A 10134-nucleotide genomic window follows, 5' to 3' on the forward strand; every position below is an offset into this window, starting at 1 on the left:
CTCTGCATGCAGTCCATAGGGACCCGATGCGATGCCTCCCTCTGCATGTGGTCCCTAGGGTCCCGATGTGATGCCCCCCTCTGTGCATGTGGTCCAATGCAATGCCTCACTGTGGCACAGGGTGCTGTGCCCAGGGTGGTGGCACACACAGTGTCCTATCAGTGCCCTGTATGCGGGGGATTTGGGGGGGGGTCCCACTGCCTTCCAGGACCCCCATGCCATGGAGGAAGCCCCTACCCAAACTCACACAGTTCACTGCATGGTCACGCTGCTCCGTCCCCTCCCGGCCTCTGCCCTTCAGTTAATGCTCTTCCCTTCTTGCTTCCCTGTTTGCCTCAGTGGTTTCCACACTAAGTTCAATATTTAGCTTCCCATTCCCCCTCCCACGTCCCCTCTCCCTCCTCTGTGCTCAGCTTCTCGGAGGCCACGGCTCACTGCAGCTTCAAATCAAAAGGGATCAAAAGCAGGCAATGAAGTCTCCAGGCCCCCATGCCAGGGCGCAGAGGAAGAGGGTCACGGAAGGACGATGAGAGGCCACTCTGGGAATGCGGTTTCTCTCCAGGACCAATCGTTCCTGGAGGGGAAAAGAAATTCACTCCTTTCTCCAAACAAACACGACGCGGTGGCAGTCGGGAAGAGGAGACGGCAGAGACACTCGTCAGCACAAGCTCCGTTTCCACGCGTGCTCTTACGGATCCGTTGGACCCCAGAGCCCTGCAGAGTGGCATCATCTTAGTAAGGAACCGACAATCAACAGTGAACCCACATCTTCTCCCCCCCGCTCTGTTTTTCCACTGCAGGAATTACCCTCCCGTGCCCTGGGCTGCAGGATGCTGGTCCCAGATCCTGCAGCTGAAGCTGGAAGAGCAACAGGAAACTGCTTGTGTCCAGCATCCGCTCCGAGATCCTGCAAGCATCTGCTCCATACAACCCCCCCCCCCTCCACCCCCCAACCCATCCGGGAGAAGAGACCCCTTGTTTGATGCACATTCCCAGCACATCCAGCTCAGCAGCAAGCAGGAGCATCCCCAAGTGCAAAGGGCTCCTTTCGCTGGATCAAGCCCTGAGTTAAGGAATCCTTGCCTCCAAGGACCCCAGTGCCTGCAGGGACCTGAAGAGCCTGTATTGAGTGCAAGAGCTGGGAGCAGGACACAGGATTTCAGCAGGGGAATGGCCCAATGTTGTGATGCTGAGTGCCTGGAGGGAATTCAAGTGGATTTGGGGACATACCTTGTCATGGGCAGCCCTGCTGCTCACCCTGGGGTTACTCTGCATGCCCTTAATGGACTGTTAAGAGCACACGCACCTCTTCCTACCAAGGGCAGCTCTGACCCTGCCCCAGACCCCAGTTGCTGCCCCTCTGCTTCCCCTGCCCCAGGGCTGGAAGGAAACCCCAGTGTTAAGGCAAGAACTCCCTGTGTGTGGATAGGGATGGGGCTTGGCATGGCTCTTGGGGGGCCCTGGTCAGTGCTGGCAGCGTCCGAGGGCAAGCAGAGCAGCCTCCAGGACACGTTGAAGCAATCAAGCCCCTGTCCGTGGCCATCAGAATTTGAACCTCCCCTAAAATTACCTCCAAGTTCAGCCAAAACCTTGGCCAAAACGAGGAACAAATGTGAAATACCCGGCCCCAGCCCCGCCACGAAGTGGGGAGCCCAAGCAACACTTCCCACATGCTTTGAGCCCAGCGGAGTTCAGGCTCTTTCAAGTACTTCCAAGCCCCTCTCTCCCTGTGCTTTTCCAGCCTTGACCCCTCCTGATGCCTCCGGCCTGGGAGACAAGAAGGCAACCTGTTTGAAACTCCATCACCATGGACGTGCCGGTGCCGGATGCCAAATCCCTGTGCCCCTCGCTCCCATTCAAAGGTAAAAGCGCTCCTTAACCGCTGCAGGCATAGGAGGTGTGTGGGGGGGGAAAGACAACAAGCACAGGACTCTCTAAATTCCTTTCACTAGGATCCAATAAAAACCTTGGCAGTTGTCGGCCTTCCTGCCGGAAACCTGATATCCCAGAAATAAACACGCTTCCCAACTCTGAAGGGCTGCAGCAGCGGGCTCTGCCTCGGGTGAGCTGCTCTGGCCTGCCCCGTGCTCTCATCGACGCCAGGCAGAGCAGGGAACGGCCCTAAATCCATGGATTTTTCCCATGCCAAGCAGGCGGCTCAGCTCCAGCCACTTTGGGATACAAAGGATGTGATGTGATGAAGAACTAAATCGAGCCTGGCTTTGTAAGCAACGCCTGGACCCTCACCTAACGGGAAGCAGAGCCTGCAGAGCTCGGCACCTTCAGAGTGCCTCCAACAGGAGAGGCTGCTTCCTTGAGGATGCTGATGGCCACAGGCAGCCACCCCATCTCCCCAGGACAGCAGGAGCAGCAGCACATCACCCCATCCTGGTTTTATTCCTTCCAGATGCTCCCAGGAAGGGTTTTTCTCCTCTCCATCCACGTGCCAACACAGCTTTGGGGTGGGAATCAGCTTGGGCAGAGCCTTCCAAGGGACATTGCGACACAAGAGTCACTGCAGGGGACTGCTGAGGAACACGGGGCTGTGCCTTCACCCCAGGAGGTGACAGCGCAAGCCAAGTCACGAGGGAAGAGGAGGAGGAGCCCCTCTGGTCCCTTCATCTGCTGGACACATTCCTCCAAGGCAAATATTGACAGTGTCAGTGCCCGAGGAGCGAGCGCTGCTGCTGCTGCAGTGAACCTGCCAAGTGCTTCCAATGGGGAATAAACTTGTGATGCAGAGGCCGAGGCACTGGAGCAGGGAGAAGGGTTCATTATGAGGCCGTGGAGTCTTTCATCTCCAGCTTGTTGGCTGCATCCTGGTGACCAGCAGCTCCCATCTGCTGGCGATGCTGTGGAACGAGAGGGTGGTCCATGGACATGCATCCGGCTCCGAACATCCCAGCTCCATGGGTGTCCAAAGGAGGAGCAGAAGGTCAGGGTTTCAGTGAGGCTTGACCATGGGAGAAGCATGGGGAAACTCTGGGGCAAGATGCAGTGGAGGGAAGGGAGGAGATCCATAGGGATCTGGACACACTGGAGAGGTGGGACCATGCAAACCTCATCCAAGTGGGTCAGGGCAATCCCAAGCACAGCTACAGGCTGGCTGGAGAATGGATGGAGCAGCCCTGAGAAGGACTTGGGGGTGTCCTGTGCTGGGCTGGGTCTGCAAGCTCAGGGTGCAGAGCACTCCCATTCCTCCTGTGCTGCTACAATATAAGAGAAGGAGCGAACACAGGGGACAGCAGCAGACTCTGCACACTGGAACTGAGTTCAGATAGAGCCAGAGCCCTGACTTTGCTCTGTTCACACACACGAGGATCTGCAGTCAGATCTCCCGGGAAGGGAGAGGTGGAACAGGAAGGGATTCACTTCAACCATCAGCTGGGAAGTGCGGTTATTCCCCCAAGGGTCATTCCTGATCCGTACCTGCCCCAGGAGCTGCGGGCTCCCCTTCGCTGCGCTGGGGAGCAGTGCCACCCAGAGGGCTGCTCCAGGAACAGCTCACACCACCTCACCCTCTCCCCCAGCTCAGCAGCAGTTACGTTTTTCCCTTTCTGATCCAAACGTCCCAGTTCCACTCCCTTTGCTCTGTTCCAGCCACCTTTCAAACCACCTGCTGGGGAAACGGCTTCAACGACAACTCAGGCCATTTATTCACCAGGCTGGAACATAAAAATAACATCTTTAATAGCTTTGGAGTTGGCACAGATGGTATCAGAATTCACCACTTGTTGATGGACTAGGAAACAACCCACGGTGCAGTGCTGAGGAGGGTGGCTCAGACCGCCTGTTGCTTCTAAACCACGGAGCTAGGACAGGTTAAGAGCTGACTCTTTTCATTTACATTCAGCATTTATAGTCAGAGGGGAAAGCCAAAGGCTGGATTTAACTGTGTGCACACAGAGAAAAGCCTGGGAAGGAGGTTTCTGCTGGCAACTGATGTCTCCTCCTCTCAGCAGCACACAAAAGCCCCAAACCTCGGTTTTAACATGGGTTACAAGAGAGACTTGCCATAGCTAGTGTTGGCCAAACAGCATGTAACATTAACATGGGAGCTTCTGCTCTAAATGGAACAGCTACTGCAGTGGAAGAACCCCACTTCCCTCTTCCAGGAGAAGTGGAGGTTAGGCCAGTGCTTAACGTATTAAGACACAGCCTAGGAGCTCTGGCAGGGCTGACAGGACTCTTTGCAGGACCCCAGAACACAGCAGAACAGTAGGGGTTTCCTTTCTGGAGGTCTTTTCCCAAAGGAAAAGCAAACCTCAGCGCTGCCCTGCGAGACAAGGGAGTATTCTCATCCTCAGACATGCAGGCAGGATGCTGGAGGCACCAAACAGCAAGTGACTCGCCTTGGAAAGCAACAGAAAAGCCCCATTCTGACCCAAAAGAAGTCAGACTGTCGAAGAACCACTAGGCAGGATGAAAATAATTCCCAATACCACAAGAGGTGAAGGGTGAAAGCATCCCAGAAGACCTGAGCAGACATGGAACCAATGGGAAGAGCCAGCAGTGTCAGCCTGGGAAGGATAAATACAAACTCCAGGCAAAAAGACTCCCACACTTGCCACCTGCACCCAAAACGTGAGCTCAAGCTGGCAGCTGTGCTCCTTACCCATCCTCATGGGCTTGCTCTTTGCCCTCTGCAGTGTCACAGTGTGTCTCTAGCAGAGTTCCTGGTCACAGCATCTCTCAGGAGCCACCACGTGCAGAGCTTTTGTTTGGGGAAATATTTATAGGGTCTGTGGCGAGATGAGAATTTGTTTAATGAAGAATTTAGTCCTCAGTGAAACCAAACTCACTGCCACTGGTGAGGATACAGCTTGATTCATTAGCAGCTCCATCCTGACAAACACTTTGGTCAACCCTGTCAACCCAAGGACCCTGAAGGAGCCAAGATACCACAGTCACTTTCAAGCATACATTGTCATATCATTTGTTGGTTCTACAGATTTCCAGTTCCTATGGGTACTCTACAATCACAATAAATTAGGAGGCATTCCTGGCCTCTGCTCTGTTAGGAGGAATTCCCTCTCACCATCACGACGGGGTGCCGACACGGAGGGAGGGAAGAATGCATAGTGAGGTCTCCCATCAGCTGTCCTCTGGTGAGGCCACTTCTTTTCCCACCTACTGACCCTGCACTGTCAAGGTCTCAGTTTTGCCTTCACTGCCTGCTTTGTTGGAATAATCTCGTTCTCCAAATATAGTGCTTCCAATCCTGACATTTGTGGATCCAACCTCTATCTAGGGAGAGAGACAAAGGAGGAGTTAAGGGCAGGGATGCCACCCAAACCTGCCAGCACAGTCTGCAGTCAACCTTCATGCTCATCACATCACAGGATGGCTCCCCATGTACTCGCCACCCTACGGCAAAGGTCTGTTTGGTCCATCCCAGAATCAGGAGAGCTCTTTTTCATGGACCAGCACCATCAGGCTTCCCCTTGGATGAAGATACCAATAGGCCCGTTTGGATGATGCCTGGGCTGGGCTTTGGGGTGCCTACAGCTGGTGCTGGTACATTTGCTTCCCAAGGGAAGGGGTGGCAGAAGGAAACCAGACTTACTGCATGCTGGAAGTCTGTGGACATGCCCATGCTCAGCTCCACCTTCTCAATGGGGAGACCGAGTTTTTCACACACTTCCTTCCGCAATGACAACAGCATCTAGAAGGGAAGGGGAGAGAAAAGAGGATCAGACACTTGACAGCCACAGCAGCTCTGTTTCAGGGTTCCACAGATCCCAGTCTCTGCCTTTCTTTGAAGTCTCCTTCACACTTCCCACTGAAGCACCTGCAGATTCCCTATTCCAGGCTAAGTTACTGACAGCACCCGTACTTCCAAGAGTACACATCTTCTAAAGACATCCCACTGTCACAGCAGCGTGACAGATGAGGAACATAGACCTGGTTCCTCTGCCTGATGAACCCTGCACGCACAACAGGCAAAGGAACGCCGACTGCAACCCCATCTGGACACAGGACCAGAGGAGGCAGGGCAAGAACTGCTGCATGAGGTGTCCCTGCCATATCCTGGCTACAGCTCCAAAGGAGCTGGACCAAATACAGATGGACATCTGCAGAACTGAGCCTAGCACCTGCATTAATACCCTCTGAGCATCAAGGGTTTCTGCTGATGCCCCACAGACTTCCAGCCTGATGGGAGACAAGCCAACAGGTAACATTTGCTTCTAGAGAATCCTACCTGGAAGTCAGGATTTGGACCCTTACTAAGGTCATGCCCAACGCTGCCAATGGTCATTAGCCCCACAAATTCCAGGCTGGGACACTTGTTGATGATGTGCTCCACAGCAGCAGTGGTGTCTCCAGGAGGAAGGCCATGCTTACCTGGCAAAAAGCAGGGAGATCTGTGCCGAGCTCTGCCAGAGGCCAGGCTGAAGCTAACAGACAAGCAAGCTTCACCCTAGCTCAGAGAAACGCTTTAAGAGCACAAAGCAACCCATCCCAGTGAGGTTGTTTCTGTCCCGTCAGCAGGACAAACCTGCTTATGAGCAGAAAAAGCCACTTACTGTCTTCTCCACTCGTATTAACTTGCACCATGACCTTCAGCCTCTGAGGGGAGCCTTTCTTCTGCCAGGAGCTGTTGACCCTGTCTGCCAGCTTCACCGAATCCACTGTTTCCAACATGAAGAGGTTTGGGACAGCTGGGGAGAAAACACAGGCTGAGGGCAGTGCTGCTGGCCTAGGTTTTGTACCTACACCTCAGCTCGCTCACAGAGCATTGCTGAGTTCATGCACGTGAGGTTGGCCCTATCTGAACACTGCATCAGAGCACATGAAACAGGAGTTACCCATCAACTTGTTGACGTTGGTTTTCTGCAGGTGGCCAATGAAATGCCATTTAATGTCCGGGCAAGAGGACAGAATCTGGAAGCAGAGAGGAACAGTGAGGTTTGAATGACAACTCCCTCTCCCCCCTCCCCAGCACTTGAGTCTCAGTTTGCCCACAAACAAACCACCCAGTCTTCTTCTATTTACCCTAAAAGGCACACCTCAGCCACTGATTGTGTACTGAGATTGCTTCACCCTCTGCAGAGGAGCAGGGCTCTGACTGCAGAGCACTACATGGGGAAAGCAAAGCTCTTTTGCTACTGAATAGTCACAACGTGGTATTTACCCCCAAATTGAGTGTTACCACGTTTTTAAATGACTGTGAACCTCCTACAGCAGAAAGCACAAAATATAAAGCACCTTTCAGGCAAATACTTTATGACTAAGGCACACGTATTCACAGAGCCAGCAAGACAAGGAGAGGGAATGGGGCAGGCAAAGAGCTAAAAATAACCACACCATCTATCTGAAGAGACAAGGATCAAACAGTCTCCATTGCCAAATCCCTACAAACCAGGATTTGTGCTGAGCAGCTCCCAGGACACAGCTATAGGGAGAGAGAATACACACACAGAGAGCTGTGTACTCACCCTGGAGTCTGATGCCTTTTCTAGCAACTCTTGAACCTAGGAGAATCAAGACAATCTCTTGTTAAAACCATGCCAGAGGTGCCTGCACCATAAGAAGGGTCTCTCTAGAATGTATATCCCTGGGACCAATACGCCCCTTATAAATACAAGGCCAGGGGCCTGATGCTATGGCCAAGCCCAGCTCCCCATGCTCAGAGCCCCACACAGGGCTGCCACAGTGCCTGCCTGCAGCATGGGGCCATCACCGACCCGTGAGGCCCGTCACAGACCTATGGGGCCTGTCGCCAACCCATGAGGCCCATTACCAACCCATGGGGCTCGTCACAGACCTAAGGGGCCCATCACCAACCCATGGGGCCCATCACAAACTCATGAGGCCCACTGCAGTCCAGTGGGGCCCATCACCAACCCGTGGGGCCCACTGCAGTCCTATGGGGCCCATTACCAACCCATGGGGCCCATCACAAACTCATGGGGCCCACTGCAGTCCTATGGGACCCATCACCAACACATGGGGCCCACTCCAGTCCTATGGGACCCATCGCACACCCATGGGGCCCACTCCAGTCCTATGGGACCCATCGCACACCATGGGGCCCACTGCAGTCCTATGGGACCCATCGCACACCATGGGGCCCACTGCAGTCCTACGGGGCCCATCACCAACCCATGGGGCCCACTCCAGTCCTATGGGACCCATCACACACCCATGGGGCCCACTGCACTCACGTAGTTCTCCCCGAAGCTGCGCTGCCCGTGGCTGTAGGCCTCGATCACCATCTCGGCCGGCTTGGTCTTGCTGACGGCCACCAGCCGCGGCTGCACGGCCGGGAGCCCCTGCACGGGCACCCGAGGTGAGCTGGGAAGGCTCCAACCTGCCCCACACTGCCCCCCAAGGGTCCTGCTGTGAGCAACAAGAGCGGTGCCAGCACCTCATAACCTGCTCTGGCACCCCCTCAACACCGCGGCCTCCCCTTGGGCCGGCAGGTTCTGAGGGGAAGGATCCAAGCGGGAGCCTTCACCCGCGTGAGGAGAGCACCTACAGATCCCTCTGGCTCTTACGACTGTAAGGAGAACGTGGCAGGCAGCAGCCCTGTGTTCGAAGGGCATGTTCTGCCCACTACAGGGCTCGTTTTGGACCGTATACCTTGAATACTGCAATAAAAACCACCCCGGAGCCCACAACCAGGCCATTCTGCACGAAGAGCCGTCTTCCTAGGGTGCAAATTCCAAATGCCTAGAGGTAAAGCACCCCTTTGTAAAGCAAGGCGGCACTTGTGCGCCCTGGGTGGTGGGGAGCAGCAGGACAATGCCAGCCTTTATCCCAGTGAGTCAGATGGAAGGAATGGGACCTGCCAGCTGGAACCCATTAGTTAAATACTTGCCTTAATGTGCAGAACTGGGCTCTCCCATATTCCCAGCAAGGACAGTATTGACACAGCTGGTTCAAAACACCCACCAGGCTCTGTGTGTGCTAAAACATGACAATGATTTGATGCAAACTTGACCAAATCCTTGCTGTTTGACACTAAAGGCTTGTTAGCATGTTTGTCACCCTGCTCTGAGAATGCTTGTGGCCTTCTCTGAGCTGACAGGGATACATCCACCCTCTCCTGCTCCTTGGAAGGAGAGGATGGCAGCGGGCAGCAGCACATGGGTCAATGGCAGCTCAGCACCGATCCACAGCACTCTTCCCCCTGGAGCAGCAGCAGCCTCAGTGTTACCCCTGGTCGATCTTCCCCTGCATCTGATGTATTGCATGTAGATGCAATGCATCTCCATGTTGTGTTATCTATAGGGATAAAAACAGGAGCACTATTAAAATTGAAGGCCATTTTATTGTCATAGCAAATACCAAAATAAAAAGGCTTTTAATACGTAAGAAGATCAAAGACAGCACGGGGAAAGCATTCCCATGCTCCTGCCAGCGATGCTCGGGTACCACAGCAGCACCACAAACCTGGGTTTGCTTTGTTAGAATGGTTTTAAAACTCAGATCTTCCAAGATTTCAAATGATGGAAAGAGGCCAAAATGTCAGTTAAAGAGAGAGATGGAATCACGATGTAGTGACAGGTCTGGGAAATACAGGAGATCAGACATACAAGGAAGAAACCTGGATGCAACAGTGGATTCTGGCTTGTGAAGCCTGGTTTCAACCTTGCTTTTTGCCTTTTGACTCTTGTGACAGCTGAAGTGACAAGAATAATTCAGCAGTAATGTTTTCAATTAAAACAAGAAAAAAAAAAAGCATTAAGACTTATTTATTCCAAACTGTTGTCTTGCTGTGAAGTCATACAAAAAAACCCCACCCTTTTTAATACCCCTTTGGCTTATTTGGGTCTTTTCATTAGCAAAAACCACTCATGTCAAATGTAGTTTTCAGTTACTAATGGAAATCTCTAACTTGAATGTAGAATGATCCCAAATGAGATCATCCTCAAAGGTTTAGATACTATTACCTCATCTGCTATTCCCTGTTCATAACCCTATAAAAGGCAGTATTACAGCCTACCTACTGATGCCATTTTGACTGCTGTGCTGTCTAATGTCGTAGGGGTGGAGATGGAACTTCCCTTTACTTGTATTTCCCAACAAATAAAGCTGACACAATAGGAGATGGGACTTTCCTAGAGCAGAAACTGATGCTTATCCTTTATTGTGCATTGTCACTCTCCTTCCTACCAGGGGAAAGAA

General features: G+C 53.1%; 2 protein-coding genes across 3 annotated transcripts in view; one reads left to right on the top strand and one right to left on the bottom strand.

Moving 5' to 3' along the window:
- The window catches only part of RAB11FIP1 (RAB11 family interacting protein 1), a 399061-nt gene that overhangs the window by 41910 nt on the left and 347017 nt on the right, over window positions 1-10134 (top strand). The gene's annotated exons all lie outside the window — the stretch shown is intronic.
- Window positions 3667-8280, bottom strand: PLPBP (pyridoxal phosphate binding protein). Its single transcript, XM_057402513.1, has 7 exons — window positions 8169-8280; window positions 7440-7475; window positions 6810-6885; window positions 6528-6662; window positions 6203-6345; window positions 5567-5665; window positions 3667-5247 (listed from the first exon to the last, which is right to left on the bottom strand). The coding sequence occupies exons 1-7, from the start codon at window positions 8217-8219 to the stop codon at window positions 5131-5133; spliced, it is 657 nt and encodes a 218-aa protein (XP_057258496.1). The 5' UTR covers window positions 8220-8280; the 3' UTR covers window positions 3667-5130.

This window comes from Pezoporus wallicus, unplaced genomic scaffold (assembly GCF_028554395.1).
Source record: "Pezoporus wallicus isolate ANWC-B61680 ecotype Strahan unplaced genomic scaffold, APGP_CSIRO_Pwel_v1 contig_2348, whole genome shotgun sequence".
Lineage (NCBI taxonomy): Eukaryota > Metazoa > Chordata > Aves > Psittaciformes > Psittacidae > Pezoporus > Pezoporus wallicus.

Excerpts from the sequence above, each read along its gene's own strand:
- PLPBP (XM_057402513.1), bottom strand. The coding sequence starts at position 8,219 with ATGGTGATCGAGGCCTACAGCCACGGGCAGCGCAGCTTCGGGGAGAAC. Across the intron at positions 6,663-6,809 it reads CAACGTCAACAAGTTGATGG|CTGTCCCAAACCTCTTCATG; the intron begins GTAACTCCTGTT and ends TTTTCTCCCCAG. Across the intron at positions 5,248-5,566 it reads CCACAGACTTCCAGCATGCA|ATAGAGGTTGGATCCACAAA; the intron begins GTAAGTCTGGTT and ends CTCTCTCCCTAG.